The sequence below is a fragment of the Oncorhynchus mykiss genome, chromosome 28, assembly GCF_057628025.1.
Source record: "Oncorhynchus mykiss isolate SJ-2025 chromosome 28, ASM5762802v1, whole genome shotgun sequence".
Lineage (NCBI taxonomy): Eukaryota > Metazoa > Chordata > Actinopteri > Salmoniformes > Salmonidae > Oncorhynchus > Oncorhynchus mykiss.
Genome location: NC_143049.1, coordinates 43,896,832 through 43,915,655, shown reverse-complemented (window position 1 = coordinate 43,915,655; position 18,824 = coordinate 43,896,832). Strand labels below are relative to the sequence as shown.

General features: G+C 41.2%; 1 protein-coding gene across 1 annotated transcript in view; it reads right to left on the bottom strand.

Annotated features, from left to right (window-relative positions):
• Positions 1-531: 531 nt before the first annotated feature.
• Positions 532-18,824, bottom strand: part of col6a1 (collagen, type VI, alpha 1) — a 65,753-nt gene continuing 47,460 nt past the window's right edge. Inside the window, exons 25-33 of the mRNA XM_090226049.1 lie at positions 15,597-15,632; positions 7,811-7,847; positions 7,662-7,670; positions 7,068-7,201; positions 6,231-6,340; positions 5,677-5,863; positions 2,699-2,870; positions 2,507-2,536; positions 532-2,194 (exon numbers count right to left, since the gene is read on the bottom strand). Coding sequence (XP_090082175.1) covers positions 1,593-2,194; positions 2,507-2,536; positions 2,699-2,870; positions 5,677-5,863; positions 6,231-6,340; positions 7,068-7,201; positions 7,662-7,670; positions 7,811-7,847; positions 15,597-15,632 — 1,317 coding nt within the window. The 3' untranslated portion in view covers positions 532-1,592. The remainder of the gene's footprint in view (positions 2,195-2,506; positions 2,537-2,698; positions 2,871-5,676; positions 5,864-6,230; positions 6,341-7,067; positions 7,202-7,661; positions 7,671-7,810; positions 7,848-15,596; positions 15,633-18,824) is intronic.

Sequence of the window (18,824 nt, the reverse complement as noted above, 5' to 3'; positions counted from 1 at the left end):
ACAAGCTAACTGACTTGACAGAGAAATATCAGCTAGGATAGATTGGATAGAAGCTACACCAAGATATGCTAGCTAGCTGCTGACAGCTTGGCTAAGCAAGGCCAGCACAGGCTTTAGCCTACACATAGAACTGAATTAGCTGACCATCTTGAGATGGCAGTCAGAAGGGGAGAACTCAACTCCAAAACATTTTTCTCGCCATAGCAAAGCTGGCTTAGCTTACCTTGATGTACTGTCCTTGTTTGTGAGATTGAATGGTAAAGACACATCCACATGACTACTCACGTTTGCCTTCAGTCATGGCCGCTAGCATTTCTTAAAAACGAGGCCAAAACAGGATATGCAGTCACCCTTTAACCCAGAAGGCCCCTTGAGGTCAAAATACCTATATATTTTTTAGGCCAATGAGAAAGAAGAGAGGAGTGTATATCTGAAGGACAGAAGAGAGAAGTGTCAATGACAGAAGGGTGTGTGTTGTGTGTGTTGTGTGTGTGTGTGTAGGACATACAGAAAACAGACACTACAGAAACATTTATTGGGGGGGTGACGCGGCATTTAATGAAGCAGCTTGCTTGGTCCAAACAAAATGTTTTCTTTCAGATCAAGACATCCGTTTTACATGTCTACTGCTACTGAGGTCATCTGACACTGAGACACTTGCTCTGAACGATAGCACCAAGGATTAATGATTTATTACATAGAGGGAATTCCCTGCTGACAACACACACATCTGTTACCTGGAACGTTGAAGGACTGAATAATCCATCCAAGGTTGGGAGCCTTCAAGGGTTAATGAGGCTGATACAGAGAGGAGTGTGTGTGTGGTTGTGTGTGTATGTGTGTGTGTGTGTGTCTGTCAGCATCTAAACAAGTGAACCCAGACAAACTGTTTATAGAGAAAATGCTACATGATATACTGGACATTAGAGACCATTCCCCTAAACACACACATACGTTAACAGTCTGTGTCCAGCTGTTCAGTATCTTCATTTTGACCAGGTTGTCTATAGGGAGGATGTTTAATGTTTAACTTTGATGTTTAAAACATATGGAGTGATGTCATATCCTGTTCTGTCTCTGATCTACAAACAACATAAAATAAGTTTGTTAAAAAAAACACACAAAAAAAAACATTATTTTACAGTAACCTTCCTGTTTAATGCTGTGTTCATGTGCTGCTTGGAATTGTAGAACCTGGAACAGTCTGACTGGGAATTATGGAACTGTGAAAAGTCTGACTGGGAATTATGGAACTGGGAACAGTCTGACTGGGAATTATGGAACTGGGAACAGTCTGACTGGGAGATGTTACAACTTAGAAGCTCATAACAAACTGTTTTAGACATCTGAAACTAGTTTCTGTTACGGGAGTTTTTCAGGAGTTTCCCGGTTGGATGGTCCTGATAATTCAGAGAGCACATGAACACAGTGTAACACAATCTCTTACACAGTCTGACACACAATCGTCATTATCAGACATAAAAACACAACTAAAACACAGTGATTGTAAATTAGCGACGAAGTACGAATGGACATTCATAATGAGGGAGACTAAACTCTAAAGCATGTGGTCCAAGCCCTGACCCTTGCACTCAGGCCTGGGAGACCCTACGGGACACGGTCTGGTAGAACACGCCACGCAGCAGAGATGGGTAGTCTGGGACGCGGAACAGGTGGCGCTGGGCGTAGGTGACGTCGTAACTCCTCCCCCTGCTGACCAGCGAGCGCAGGTTGGCCTCGCTCACCTGGTTGCCCACGGTGATAACGTACAGCTCCACTCCTGCCTCCGACACCAGCCGCACGCGCTTCTCCAGCATCGCCTCGGTAACGCCCTGCGACCTCCCGTCAGAGAACAGCACCAGCTTCCTCTTCCTGTTCCCGCCCCCTGATGTCTTGAATTGCTCCATGGCGAAGGCCATCGCCTTGGTAACGTCAGTACCGTCATTCTGGAAGATGGCGGCATCGATCTTACGGGTCAGCAGGGTGAGGTTAGAGGTCAGCTCCGCCTCCATGCGGCGTTCACGGCTGTACTGGCCCACGGCGACACGCACGGCAGCGCGGCCGGACCTCTCGGCAGACAGGAAGCGCTCAGCCAGACGCTTGACGAAGGTCTTGCTGGAGTCAAAGTTCCTCTGTCCCACACTGGCTGAACTGTCCATCATCAATACGATGTCTGTGTCCCCTGAGAACGAGACTGGAGGACAGAAACAACAGGAGAAAAAACATGAAGACAATACCCTAAGACAACACAATGTCTGTGTCCCCTGAGAACGAGACTGGAGGACAGAAACAACAGGAGAAAAAACATGAAGACAATACCCTAAGACAACACGATGTCTGTGTCCCCTGAGAACGAGACTGGAGGAGACAGGAGAAACAACAACATCCAAGAAGAAGAAGAATATACAGACAGACCCTGATCCTAACCCATGTACATGTTTGAAGACAATGAGACTGGAGAGATGAGGACAGAGATGAACCACATGGTAACAAGCAGTGGACTTACTGGGACATTTGTAGTTAGGACACTTCTTATCTGTGGAAGGAAATAGAGAAACACAAATGAATTAGAACATTTTCAAGTCAACGATTTACACCGAAGTAATGTTAGAGTCTGTATCAGAACCAAGGGGTTCACTTAAATGTGTGCGTGCGTGTGCGTGTGTGTGTGTGTATGTGTGTGCATGTGCGTGTGTACCTTCACAGATGCGTGTGGTGAGGTTCTGTAAGAAGCTGTCATCCAGCAGCTCAGCGAAGTTCTCCAGTACGAAGGAGAAGCCTGGTTTAGGGTCACTCGTACAGACCACAGCACTGAGCTGTTCATGGTTGGGTTGACGGCCAGAGTAGTCCTTCACTCCCAGACCTCCCACCTGACAGAGAGAGGGGGGCAGGGTTGGTGTGTGTGTGTGCGTAAGCGTGTGCATGCCTAATGGATTGTGCGTTGTTGGTCGTACTGAAGCTTGCCTCCATCCTTCGAGACAGATGCTCAAAACTGGAAATAACTGGACAGTTACTGGTGTGAAGCAGACAGGGAGGTTTCCTACAGAGTGGTGTCCCTCACCTTGATGCCCTTCCCACAGAGTGGTGTCCCTCACCTTGATGCCCTTCCCACAGAGTGGTGTCCCTCACCTTGATGCCCTTCCCACAGAGTGGTGTCCCTCAACTTGATGTCCTTCCTACAGAGTGGTGTCCCTCACCTTGATACCCTTCCTACAGAGTGGTGTCCCTCACCTTGATGCCCTTCCTACAGAGTAGTGTTCCTCACCCTGATGCCCTTCCCACAGAGTGGTGTCCCTCACCTTGATGCCCTTCACACAGAGTAGTGTTCCTCACCCTGATGCTCTTCCCACAGAGTGGTGTCCCTCACCTTGATGCCCTTCACACAGAGTGGTGTCCCTCACCTTGATGCCCTTCCCACAGAGTGGTGTCCCTCACCTTGATGCCCTTCACACAGAGTGGTGTCCCTCACCTTGATGCCCTTCACACAGAGTGGTGTCCCTCACCTTGATGCCCTTCACACAGAGTGGTGTCCCTCACCATGATGCCCTTCACACAGAGTGGTGTCCCTCACCTTGATGCCCTTCCCACAGAGTGGTGTCCCTCACCTTGATGTCCTTCCTACAGAGTGGTGTCCCTCACCTTGATGCCCTTCCCACAGAGTGGTGTCCCTCACCTTGATGCCCTTCCTACAGAGTGGTGTCCCTCACCTTGATGCCCTTCCCACAGAGTGGTATTCCTCACCCTGATGCCCTTCCTACAGAGTGGTGTCCCTCACCTTGATGCCCTTCCCACAGAGTGCTGTCCCTCACCTTGATGCCCTTCCCACAGAGTGGTGTCCCTCACCTTGATGCCCTTCCTATAGAGTGGTGTCCCTCACCTTGATGCCCTTCCCACAGAGTTGTGTCCCTCACCTTGATGCCCTTCCCACAGAGTGGTGTCCCTCACCTTGATGCCCTTCCCACAGAGTGGTGTCCCTCACCTTGATGCCCTTCCCACAGAGTGGTGTCCCTCACCTTGATGCCCTTCCTATAGAGTGGTGTCCCTCACCTTGATGCCCTTCCCACAGAGTTGTGTCCCTCACCTTGATGCCCTTCCCACAGAGTTGTGTCCCTCACCTTGATGCCCTTCCCACAGAGTGGTGTCCCTCACCTTGATGCCCTTCCCACAGAGTGGTGTCCCTCACCTTGATGCCCTTCCCACAGAGTGGTGTCCCTCACCTTGATGCCCTTCCCACAGAGTGGTTTCCCTCACCTTGATGCCCTTCACACAGAGTGGTGTCCCTCACCTTAATGCCCTTCCCACAGAGTGGTGTCCCTCACCTTGATGCCCTTCCCACAGAGTGGTGTCCCTCACCTTGATGCCCTTCTCACAGAGTGGTGCCCTCACCTTGATGTCCTTCCCACAGAGTGGTGTCCCTCACCTTGATGCCCTTCACACAGAGTGGTGTCCCTCACCTTGATGCCCTTCCCACAGAGTTGTGTCCCTCACCTTGATGCCCTTCCCACAGAGTTGTGTCCCTCACGTTGATGCCCTTCCCACAGAGTGCTGTCCCTCACCTTGATGCCCTTCCCACAGAGTGGTGTCCCTCACCTTGATGCCCTTCCTATAGAGTGGTGTCCCTCACCTTGATGCCCTTCCCACAGAGTTGTGTCCCTCACCTTGATGCCCTTCCCACAGAGTGGTGTCCCTCACCTTGATGCCCTTCCCACAGAGTGGTGTCCCTCACCTTGATGCCCTTCCCACAGAGTGGTGTCCCTCACCTTGATGCCCTTCCTATAGAGTGGTGTCCCTCACCTTGATGCCCTTCCCACAGAGTTGTGTCCCTCACCTTGATGCCCTTCCCACAGAGTTGTGTCCCTCACCTTGATGCCCTTCCCACAGAGTGGTGTCCCTCACCTTGATGCCCTTCCCACAGAGTGGTGTCCCTCACCTTGATGCCCTTCCCACAGAGTGGTGTCCCTCACCTTGATGCCCTTCCCACAGAGTGGTTTCCCTCACCTTGATGCCCTTCACACAGAGTGGTGTCCCTCACCTTAATGCCCTTCCCACAGAGTGGTGTCCCTCACCTTGATGCCCTTCCCACAGAGTGGTGTCCCTCACCTTGATGCCCTTCTCACAGAGTGGTGCCCTCACCTTGATGTCCTTCCCACAGAGTGGTGTCCCTCACCTTGATGCCCTTCACACAGAGTGGTGTCCCTCACCTTGATGCCCTTCCCACAGAGTTGTGTCCCTCACCTTGATGCCCTTCCCACAGAGTTGTGTCCCTCACCTTGATGCCCTTCCCACAGAGTGGTGTCCCTCACCTTGATGCCCTTCCCACAGAGTGGTGTCCCTCACCTTGATGCCCTTCCCACAGAGTGGTTTCCCTCACCTTGATGCCCTTCACACAGAGTGGTGTCCCTCACCTTAATGCCCTTCCCACAGAGTGGTGTCCCTCACCTTGATGCCCTTCCCACAGAGTGGTGTCCCTCACCTTGATGCCCTTCTCACAGAGTGGTGCCCTCACCTTGATCTCCTTCCCACAGAGTGGTGTCCCTCACCTTGATGCCCTTCACATAGAGTGGTGTCCCTCACCTTGATGCCCTTCCCACAGAGTGATGTCCCTCACCTTGATGCCCTTCCCACAGAGTGATGTCCCTCACCTTGATGCCCTTCCCACTGAGTGGTGTCCCTCACCTTGATGCCCTTCCCACAGAGTGTGTTGAGCGGTGTTTTATCTCTCGTGATATCAGAGCGTCCGTCAGTGAGCACTAGGACCACGCGGTTCTCCTGCTGCAGGCGGTCAATCATGTTGGTCAGAGAGAACTGCAGAGCCTCCCCTGTATAGGTGGCCTCAGCCAGCCAGCGCAGGTCCCGCACTGCCCTACACAGAGACACACAGAGAGACACACAGACAGACACACAGACAGATACACACAGAGACAGACACACACAGAGACAGGAACAGACACACACAGACACACACACAGACAGACACACACAGACACACACAGACAGACACACACACATACAGACAGAGTGACACACACACACACACACAGACAGATCGAGTGACACACACACACACACACACACACGTATGTTAAGTACTGAAGAGCCTCTCCTGTATAGTGGGCCTCAGCCAGCGCAGGTCCTGTACTGCCCTACACACAATGTACAGATGATTGTGTGTGTGTGTGTGTGTGTGTGTACTTGTGTGTGTTTGTAAGTGTGTGTGTGTGTGTACTTACTGTTTAAGCTCAGTCAGTGTGTTAATGTTGGGGTCTCCCAGTCTGACAGCCTCCTGGGCCCCATCCCCACTGTACTGCACCACGCCTACCCTGGACTCATTAAAACCAAACTATACACACACACACACACACACACACACACAGACACACAGACAGACAGACAGACAGACAGACAGACAGACAGACAGGATGGGACGTTAAACGGGTGTCCTGACTCTCTATGGATACTAAAGCTCCCATGGAACATATCGTAAGAGTAGGGGTGTTAATCCAGGTGGCGTGGATAAATTTCCAATCTGTCCCTCAAACCATCATGGTCATCAGGGTCAATAAAACATTAAAATAAGGGTTAATAAAAACATTAAAATAAGGGTCAATATAACATTAAAATAAGGGTTAAATAAAACATTAAAATTAGGGGCAATAAAACATTAAAATAAGGGTTAAATAAAACATTAAAATAAGGGTTAATAAAAACATTAAAATAAGGGTTAATAAAAACATTAAAATAAGGGTCAATATAACATTAAAATAAGGGTTAAATAAAACATTAAAATTAGGGGCAATAAAACATTAAAATAAGGGTTAAATAAAACATTAAAATAAGGGTTAATAAAAACATTAAAATAAGGGTTAATAAAAACATTAAAATAAGGATGAAATAAAACGTTAAAATAAGGGTCAATAAAACATTAAAATAAGGGTTAATAAAAATGAACACACAATTATTGTATTCACGAGTGTTCATGTATTTGTGATCTTTGAAATACTGTATTTGAGTCTTTTTTGACTGTAATGTAATTTGTTGATTCAAATGTCTGTGCGTGTGTTACTCACACGAACTTGCTGGTCCTTAATAAGGCGGTCTATGACGGTGATGATGAAGTCTTTAGCTAGAGCGAAGTTAGTGGAGCCGATACTCTCAGAACTGTCCACGATGAAGGCCAGGTCCAGGGGCCCACACTTACACTCTACATCAGGACAGACAGACACATTAGACAGACAGACACATTAGATGACCAGGTCCAGGGGCCCACACTTACACTCTACATCAGGACAGACAGACAGACAGACAGAAATGCAGACAGGCGCAGACAGACACAGACAGGCAGACAGACACAGACAGACAAACAGACAGACACATTAGATGACCAGGTCCAGGGGCCCACACTTACACTCAGACAGACAGACAGACAGACAGACAGGCAGGCAGGCAGGCAGGCAGGCAGGCAGGCAGGCAGGCAGGCAGGCAGACAGGCAGGCAGGCAGGCAGGCAGACAGACAGACAGACAGACAGACAGACAGACAGACAGACAGACAGACAGACAGACAGACAGACAGGCAGGCAGGCAGGCAGGTCGTATTAGTGAAGAGAAAGCGGTGATAAACTCAGAAGCCTCAGAAGCCAATGGGAAGAAGGGATGGACTTACCACAGCATGCTGTAGAAAAACAACAACAACACAATGGAAGTCACTCTAGTGTGTCTGTGACTGTGTGTGTGTGTGTGTGTGTGTGTGTGTGTGTGTGTGTGTGTGTGTGTGTGTGTGTGTGTGTGTGTGTGTGAGGGAGCAGAACTTACAGCAAAGCTTCATGATGATATCCAGAATCTCACAATCCTGTTGATAACAGTAACGTTATATAGATGTTATATAGACGTTATATAGATGTTATATAGACGTTATATAGATGTTATATAGACGTTATATAGATGTTATATAGACGTTATATAGATGTTATATAGATGTTATATGGATGTTATATAATCCTGTTGATAACAGTAACGTTGTATAGATGTTATATAATCCTGTTGATAACAGTAACGTTATATAGATGTTATATAGACGTTGTATAGATGTTATATAGACGTTATATAGATGTTATATAGATGTTATATAGATGTTATATAGATGTTATATAGATGTTATATAGACGTTATATAGATGTTATATAGATGTTATATAGATGTTATATAGATGTTATATAGATGTTATAAAGACGTTATATAGACGTTATATAGATGTTATATAGACGTTATATAGACGTTATATAGATGTTATATAGACGTTATATAGATGTTATATAGATGTTATATAGACGTTATATAGACGTTATATAGATGTTATATAGACGTTATATAGACGTTATATAGATGTTATATAGACGTTATATAGATGTTATATAGATGTTATATAGACGTTATATAGATGTTATATAGATGTTATATAGATGTTATATAGATGTTATATAGACGTTATATAGACGTTATATAGATGTTATATAGACGTTATATAGACGTTATATAGATGTTATATAATCCTGCTGATAACAGTAACATTATATAGATGTTATATAATCCTGTTGATAACAGTAACGTTATATAGATGTTATATAGACGTTATATAGATGTTATATAGACGTTATATAGATGTTATATAATCCTGTTGATAACAGTAACGTTGTATAGATGTTATATAGATGTTATATAATCCTGTTGATAACAGTAACGTTATATAGACGTTATATAGATGTTATATAGATGTTATATAATCCTGTTGATAACAGTAACGTTATATAGATGTTATATAATCCTGTTGATAACAGTAACATTATATAGATGTTATATAGACGTTATATAGATGTTATATAGACGTTATATAGACGTTATATAGATGTTATATAGATGTTATATAGATGTTATATAGATGTTATATAGATGTTATATAGACGTTATATAGATGTTATATAGATGTTATATAATCCTGCTGATAACAGTAACATTATATAGATGTTATATAGACGTTATATAGATGTTATATAGACGTTATATAGATGTTATATAATCCTGCTGATAACAGTAACATTATATAGATGTTATATAGACGTTATATAGATGTTATATAGACGTTATATAGATGTTATATAATCCTGTTGATAACAGTAACGTTATATAGATGTTATATAATCCTGTTGATAACAGTAACATTATATAGATGTTATATAGACGTTATATAGATGTTATATAATCCTGCTGATAACAGTAACGTTATATAGATGTTATATAATCCTGTTGATAACAGGAACGCTATATAGATGTTATATAGATGTTATATAGACGTTATATAGACGTTATATAGATGTTATATAGATGTTATATAATCCTGTTGATAACAGTAACATTATATAGATGTTATATAATCCTGCTGATAACAGTAACGTTATATAGATGTTATATAGACGTTATATAGATGTTATATAATCCTGTTGATAACAGGAACGCTATATAGATGTTATATAGACGTTATATAGATGTTATATAGATGTTATATAATCCTGTTGATAACAGTAACGTTATATAGACGTTATATAGATGTTATATAGATGTTATATAGACGTTATATAGATGTTATATAATCCTGCTGATAACAGTAACGTTATATAGATGTTATATAGATGTTATATAATCCTGTTGATAACAGTAACGTTATATAGATGTTATATAGACGTTATATAGATGTTATATAATCCTGTTGATAACAGGAACGCTATATAGATGTTATATAGATGTTATATAGACGTTATATAGATGTTATATAGATGTTATATAATCCTGTTGATAACAGTAACATTATATAGATGTTATATAATCCTGTTGATAACAGTAACGTTATATAGACGTTATATAGATGTTATATAGATGTTATATAGATGTTATATAGATGTTATATAGATGTTATATAGATGTTATATAGATGTTATATAGACGTTATATAGATGTTATATAGATGTTATATAGATGTTATATAGATGTTATATAGATGTTATATAGATGTTATATAGACGTTATATAGACGTTATATAGATGTTATATAGATGTTATATAGACGTTATATAGATGTTATATAGACGTTATATAGATGTTATATAGATGTTATATAGATGTTATATAATCCTGTTGATAACAGTAACATTGTATAAGTGGCATTAAACTAAACAGTCGACTATTAATGTCCTTCCATCAGTAGAATATTAATGCCCTTCCATCAGTAGAATATTAATGCCCTTCCATCAGTAGAATATTAATGTCCTTCCATCAGTAGAATATTAATGCCCTTCCATCAGTAGAATATTACTGTCCTTCCATCAGTAGAATATTAATGCCCTTCCATCAGTAGAATATTACTGCCCTTCCATCAGTAGAATATTAATGTCCTTCCATCAGTAGAATATTAATGTCCTTCCATCCGTAGAATATTAATGTCCTTCCATCAGTAGAATATTAATGCCCTTCCATCAGTAGAATATTAATGTCCTTCCATCAGTAGAATATTAATGCCCTTCCATCAGTAGAATATTAATGTCCTTCCATCTGTAGAATATTAATGTCCTTCCATCAGTAGAATATTAATGCCCTTCCATCAGTAGAATATTAATGTCCTTCCATCAGTAGAATATTAATGCCCTTCCATCAGTAGAATATTAATGTCCTTCCATCAGTAGAATATTACTGTCCTTCCATCAGTAGAATATTAATGTCCTTCCATCAGTAGAATATTAATGCCCCTCCATCAGTAGAATATTAATGCCCTTCCATCAGTAGAATATTAATGCCCTTCCATCAGTAGAATATTAATGCCCTTCCATCAGTAGAATATTAATGCCCTTCCATCAGTAGAATATTACTGCCCTTCCATCAGTAGAATATTACTGCCCTTCCATCAGTAGAATATTAATGCCCTTCCATCAGTAGAATATTAATGCCCTTCCATCAGTAGAATATTACTGCCCTTCCATCAGTAGAATATTAATGTCCTTCCATCAGTAGAATATTAATGTCCTTCCATCAGTAGAATATTAATGTCCTTCCATCAGTAGAATATTAATGTCCTTCCATCAGTAGAATATTAATGTCCTTCCATCAGTAGAATATTACTGTCCTTCCATCAGTAGAATATTAATGCCCTTCCATCAGTAGAATATTACTGTCCTTCCATCAGTAGAATATTAATGCCCTTCCATCAGTAGAATATTAATGTCCTTCCATCAGTAGAATATTAATGCCCTTCCATCAGTAGAATATTAATGCCCTTCCATCAGTAGAATATTAATGTCCTTCCATCAGTAGAATATTAATGCCCTTCCATCAGTAGAATATTAATGTCCTTCCATCAGTAGAATATTAATGTCCTTCCATCAGTAGAATATTAATGCCCTTCCATCAGTAGAATATTAATGTCCTTCCATCAGTAGAATATTAATGCCCTTCCATCTGTAGAATATTAATGTCCTTCCATCAGTAGAATATTAATGTCCTTCCATCAGTAGAATATTACTGCCCTTCCATCAGTAGAATATTAATGTCCTTCCATCTGTAGAATATTAATGTCCTTCCATCAGTAGAATATTAATGTCCTTCCATCAGTAGAATATTAATGTCCTTCCATCAGTAGAATATTAATGCCCTTCCATCAGTAGAATATTAATGCCCTTCCATCAGTAGAATATTAATGCCCTTCCATCAGTAGAATATTAATGCCCTTCCATCAGTAGAATATTAATGCCCTTCCATCAGTAGAATATTACTGCCCTTCCATCAGTAGAATATTAATGCCCTTCCATCAGTAGAATATTACTGCCCTTCCATCAGTAGAATATTAATGTCCTTCCATCAGTAGAATATTAATGTCCTTCCATCAGTAGAATATTAATGTCCTTCCATCAGTAGAATATTAATGCCCTTCCATCAGTAGAATATTAATGTCCTTCCATCAGTAGAATATTAATGCCCTTCCATCAGTAGAATATTAATGTCCTTCCATCAGTAGAATATTACTGTCCTTCCATCAGTAGAATATTAATGTCCTTCCATCAGTAGAATATTAATGCCCTTCCATCAGTAGAATATTAATGTCCTTCCATCAGTAGAATATTAATGTCCTTCCATCAGTAGAATATTAATGTCCTTCCATCAGTAGAATATTACTGCCCTTCCATCAGTAGAATATTAATGTCCTTCCATCAGTAGAATATTAATGCCCTTCCATCAGTAGAATATTAATGTCCTTCCATCAGTAGAATATTAATGCCCCTCCATCAGTAGAATATTAATGCCCTTCCATCAGTAGAATATTAATGCCCTTCCATCAGTAGAATATTAATGCCCTTCCATCAGTAGAATATTAATGCCCTTCCATCAGTAGAATATTACTGCCCTTCCATCAGTAGAATATTACTGCCCTTCCATCAGTAGAATATTAATGCCCTTCCATCAGTAGAATATTAATGCCCTTCCATCAGTAGAATATTACTGCCCTTCCATCAGTAGAATATTAATGTCCTTCCATCAGTAGAATATTAATGCCCTTCCATCAGTAGAATATTACTGCCCTTCCATCAGTAGAATATTACTGCCCTTCCATCAGTAGAATATTACTGCCCTTCCATCAGTAGAACATTAATGCCCTTCCATCAGTAGAATATTAATGCCCTTCCATCAGTAGAATATTACTGTCCTTCCATCAGTAGAATATTACTGCCCTTCCATCAGTAGAATATTAATGTCCTTCCATCAGTAGAATATTAATGCCCTTCCATCAGTAGAATATTAATGTCCTTCCATCAGTAGAATATTAATGTCCTTCCATCAGTAGAATATTAATGTCCTTCCATCAGTAGAATATTACTGCCCTTCCATCAGTAGAATATTAATGCCCTTCCATCAGTAGAATATTAATGCCCTTCCATCAGTAGAATATTACTGTCCTTCCATCAGTAGAATATTAATGCCCTTCCATCAGTAGAATATTAATGCCCTTCCATCAGTAGAATATTAATGTCCTTCCATCAGTAGAATATTAATGCCCTTCCATCAGTAGAATATTAATGTCCTTCCATCAGTAGAATATTAATGTCCTTCCATCAGTAGAATATTAATGTCCTTCCATCAGTAGAATATTAATGTCCTTCCATCAGTAGAATATTACTGCCCTTCCATCAGTAGAATATTAATGTCCTTCCATCAGTAGAATATTAATGCCCTTCCATCAGTAGAATATTAATGTCCTTCCATCAGTAGAATATTAATGCCCTTCCATCAGTAGAATATTAATGTCCTTCCATCAGTAGAATATTAATGTCCTTCCATCAGTAGAATATTAATGTCCTTCCATCAGTAGAATATTAATGTCCTTCCATCAGTAGAATATTAATGCCCTTCCATCAGTAGAATATTAATGCCCTTCCATCAGTAGAATATTAATGCCCTTCCATCAGTAGAATATTAATGCCCTTCCATCAGTAGAATATTAATGTCCTTCCATCTGTAGAATATTAATGTCCTTCCATCAGTAGAATATTACCGCCCCTCCATCAGTAGAATATTAATGCCCTTCCATCAGTAGAAAATTACTGCCCTTCCATCAGTAGAATATTAATGCCCTTCCATCAGTAGAATATTAATGCCCTTCCATCAGTAGAATATTAATGCCCTTCCATCAGTAGAATATTAATGTCCTTCCATCAGTAGAATATTACTGCCCTTCCATCAGTAGAATATTAATGTCCTTCCATCAGTAGAATATTAATGCCCTTCCATCAGTAGAATATTAATGTCCTTCCATCAGTAGAATATTAATGTCCTTCCATCAGTAGAATATTAATGCCCTTCCATCAGTAGAATATTAATGTCCTTCCATCAGTAGAATATTAATGCCCTTCCATCAGTAGAATATTAATGTCCTTCCATCAGTAGAATATTAATGTCCTTCCATCAGTAGAATATTAATGCCCTTCCATCAGTAGAATATTACTGTCCTTCCATCAGTAGAATATTAATGCCCTTCCATCAGTAGAATATTACTGTCCTTCCATCAGTAGAATATTACTGCCCTTCCATCAGTAGAATATTAATGTCCTTCCATCAGTAGAATATTAATGCCCTTCCATCAGTAGAATATTAATGCCCTTCCATCAGTAGAATATTAATGCCCTTCCATCAGTAGAATATTAATGTCCTTCCATCAGTAGAATATTAATGCCCTTCCATCAGTAGAATATTAATGCCCTTCCATCAGTAGAATATTAATGCCCTTCCATCAGTAGAATATTAATGTCCTTCCATCAGTAGAATATTAATGTCCTTCCATCAGTAGAATATTAATGCCCTTCCATCAGTAGAATATTAATGTCCTTCCATCAGTAGAATATTAAAACAGTAGATACAGGGCCTTCAGAAAGTATTCCCCTTGACTCTTTCCACATTACAGCCTTATTGTTTAAAAGGGGGTCTGAATACTTTCAGAATGTATATAATCATTTTACTTTCTGTTTTTACTTTATTTTTCCATTTGAGTATTTACAAATACAGAGCCCAAAACAATTCCTTTGATTTGAGTATTTACAAATACAGAGCCCAAAACAATTCCTTTGATCTGAGTATTTACAAATACAGAGCCCAAAACAATTCCCTTGATTTGAGTATTTACAAATACAGAGCCCAAAACAATTCCTTTGATTTGAGTATTTACAAATACAGAGCCCAAAACAATTCCTTTGATTTGAGTATTTACAAATACAGAGCCCAAAACAATTCCTTTGATTTGAGTATTTACAAATACAGAGCCCAAAACAATTCCTTTGATTTGAGTATTTACAAATACAGAGCCCAAAACAATTCCTTTGATCTGAGTATTTACAAATACAGAGCCCAAAACAATTCCTTTGATTTGAGTATTTACAAATACAGAGCCCAAAACAATTCCTTTGATTTGAGTATTTACAAATACAGAGCCCAAAACAATTCCTTTGATTTGAGTATTTACAAATACAGAGCCCAAAACAATTCCTTTGATCTGAGTATTTACAAATACAGAGCCCAAAACAATTCCTTTGATCTGAGTATTTACAAATACAGAGCCCAAAACAATTCCTTTGATTTGAGTATTTACAAATACAGAGCCCAAAACAATTCCTTTGATTTGAGTATTTACAAATACAGAGCCCAAAACAATTCCTTTGATTTGAGTATTTACAAATACAGAGCCCAAAACAATTCCTTTGATTTGAATATTTGAATGGTTATTTGTAAAAACCAAATTGTATTAAAGATTTCCAAGTACTTCTTTCAAATCAAATTATATTTTCCAATACCTGGGTAAAATGCATGGGAGTGTCTATTTCCTAAAGAAAAATGTTCAACTGCTTGTCTTTTCAAATAAAATATACTGTACCTGAATGTGTGAAAGTCATTTAGATATTTGAACCCTGGTCTTGATATAACCACAAGATACCAGAAATGTTTTACAGTGAGCAGTATTTAATCGCAAGTTAACACACAGTTTATAGCGTCTCCTCCTGTAACATTGACTCACATCAACTCCTGCAGGTCCGGGAGGCCCAACTGGTCCCTGTAGACAGAGACAGAGAGAGAGACAGAGAGAGAGGGAGAGAGACAAAAAGAGAGAGAGAGGGAGAGAGAGAGAGAGAGAGAGAGAGAGGGAGAGTGAGAGAGAAAGAGGGAGAGAGGGAGAGAGAGACAGAGAGAGAGACAGAGAGAGAGAGAGAGAGAAGAGGAGTGAGCCATGCATCACCTTATAGGGACATAACTAATGTCAGATCTTATTTAGTCGCAGGAGGGACATCATCCTACAGCAGGACGATTTGAGGGGGGGGGGGGGCACAAACACACTTAAATATAGGATGGTATCTGTGATTGGGTGTTGCATACAGCAGGCCTATCAAATGGACTGGAATTTACACGCCTCTTTCAAACCATGATGCTAGGAGAGAAGAGGTAATGATGACGAATAGATGCTGTGTGCAAGACGGAGATTTAATAGGTTAGTAGAGGAGCCCTACTGCAATAGATGAATGGGGTTAGTAGAGGAGCCCTGCTGCAATAGATGAATGGGGCTAGTAGAGGAGCCCTACTGCAATAGATGAATGGGGCTAGTAGAGGAGCCCTGCTGCAATAGATGAATGGGGCTAGTAGAGGAGCCCTACTGCAATAGATGAATGGGGCTAGTAGAGGAGCCCTGCTGCAATAGATGAATGGGGCTAGTAGAGGAGCCCTACTGCAATAGATGAATAGGGCTAGTAGAGGAGCCCTGCTGCAATAGATGAATGGGGCTAGTCTAGAAGCCCTACTGCAATAGATGAATGGGGCTAGTAGAGGATCCCTACTGCAATAGATGAATGGGGCTAGTAGAGGAGCCCTACTGTAATAGATGAATGGGGCTAGTCTAGAAGCCCTACTGTAATAGATGAATGTGGCTAGTAGAGGAGCCCTACTGCAATAGATGAATGGGGCTAGTAGAGGAGCCCTACTGTAATAGATGAATGTGGCTAGTAGAGGAGCCCTACTGTAATAGATGAATGGGGCTAGTCTAGAAGCCCTACTGTAATATATGAATGGGGTTATTAGAGGAGCCCTACTGCAATAGATGAATGGGGCTAGTCTAGAAGCCCTACTGCAATAGATGAATGTGGCTAGTAGAGGAGCCCTACTGCAATAGATGAATGTGGCTAGTAGAGGAGCCCTACTGTAATAGATGAATGTGGCTAGTAGAGGAGCCCTACTGCAATAGATGAATGTGGCTAGTCTAGAAGCCCTACTGCAATAGATGAATGGGGCTAGTCTAGAAGCCCTACTGCAATAGATGAATGGGGCTAGTGTAGGAGCCCTACTGCAATAGATTAATAGGGCTAGTAGAGGATCCCTACTGCAATAGATGAATGGGGCTAGTAGAGGAGCCCTACTGCAATAGATGAATGGGGCTAGTAGAGGAGCCCTACTGCAATAGATGAATGGGGCTAGTAGAGGAGCCCTACTGTAATATATGAATGGGGCTAGTAGAGGAGCCCTACTGTAATATATGAATGTGGTTAGTAGAGGATCCCTACTGTAATAGATGAATGGGGCTAGTAGAGGAGCCCTACTGCAATAGATCAATGTGGCTAGTAGAGGATCCCTACTGTAATATATGAATGGGGCTAGTTAGTGTAGAAGCCCTACTGTAATATATGAATGTGGCTAGTAGAGGAGCCCTACTGCAATAGATGAATAGGGCTAGTCTAGAAACCCTACTGCAATAGATGAATGGGGCTAGTGTAGGAGCCCTACTGCAATAGATTAATAGGGCTAGTAGAGGAGCCCTACTGCAATAGATGAATGGGGCTAGTAGAGGAGCCCTACTGTAATAGATGAATGGGGTTATTAGAGGAGCCCTACTGCAATAGATGAATGGGGCTAGTCTAGAAGCCCTACTGCAATAGATGAATGTGGCTAGTAGAGGAGCCCTACTGTAATAGATGAATGGGGCTAGTCTAGAAGCCCTACTGTAATAGATGAATGTGGCTAGTAGAGGAGCCCTACTGCAATAGATGAATGGGGCTAGTAGAGGAGCCCTACTGTAATAGATGAATGTGGCTAGTAGAGGAGCCCTACTGTAATAGATGAATGGGGTTATTAGAGGAGCCCTACTGCAATAGATGAATGGGGCTAGTCTAGAAGCCCTACTGCAATAGATGAATGGGGCTAGTCTAGAAGCCCTACTGCAATAGATGAATGTGGCTAGTAGAGGAGCCCTACTGCAATAGATGAATGGGGCTAGTAGAGGAGCCCTACTGTAATATATGAATGGGGCTAGTTAGTGTAGAAGCCCTACTGTAATAGATGAATGGGGCTAGTGTAGGAGCCCTACTGCAATAGATGAATGGGGCTAGTAGAGGATCCCTACTGTAATATATGAATGGGGCTAGTAGAGTAGCTGTACTGTAATAGATGAATGGGGCTAGTTAGTGCAGAAGCCCTACTGTAATAGATGAATGGGGCTAGTTAGTGTCAAAGCCCTACTGTAATAGATGAATGGGGCTAGTTAGGGTCAAAGCCCTACTGTAATAGATGAATGGGGCTAGTTAGTGTCAAATCCCTACTGTAATAGATGAATGGGGCTAGTTAGTGTCAAAGCCCTACTGTAATAGATGAATGGGGCTAGTTGGTGTCAAAGCCCTACTGTAATAGATGAATGGGGCTAGTTAGTGTCAAAGCCCTACTGTAATAGATGAATGGGGATAGTTAGTGTAGTAGTCTTACTGTAATAAATGAATGGGGCTAGTTAGTGTAGGAGCCCTAATTTAATAGATGCATGGGGCTAGTTAGTGTAGAAGCCCTACTGTAATAGATGAATGGGGCTAGTTAGTGTCAAAGCCCTACTGTAATATATGAATGGGGCTAGTTAGTGTCAAAGCCCTACTGTAATAGATGAATGGGGCTAGTTAGTGTCAAAGCCCTACTGTAATAGATGAATGGGGCTAGTTAGTGTCAAAGCCCTACTGTAATAGATGAATGGGTCTAGTTAGTGTCAAAGCTCTACTGTAATAGATGAATGGGGCTAGTTAGTGTAGTAGCCCTACTGTAATAGATTAATGGGCCTAGTTAGTGTAGTAACCCTACTGTAATAGATGAATGGGGCTAATTAGTGTCAAAACCCTACTGTAATAGATGAATGGGGCTAGTTAGTGTAGTAGCCCTACTGTAATAGATGAATGGGGCTAGTTAGTGTAGTAGCCTTACTGTAATAAATGAATGGGGCTAGTTA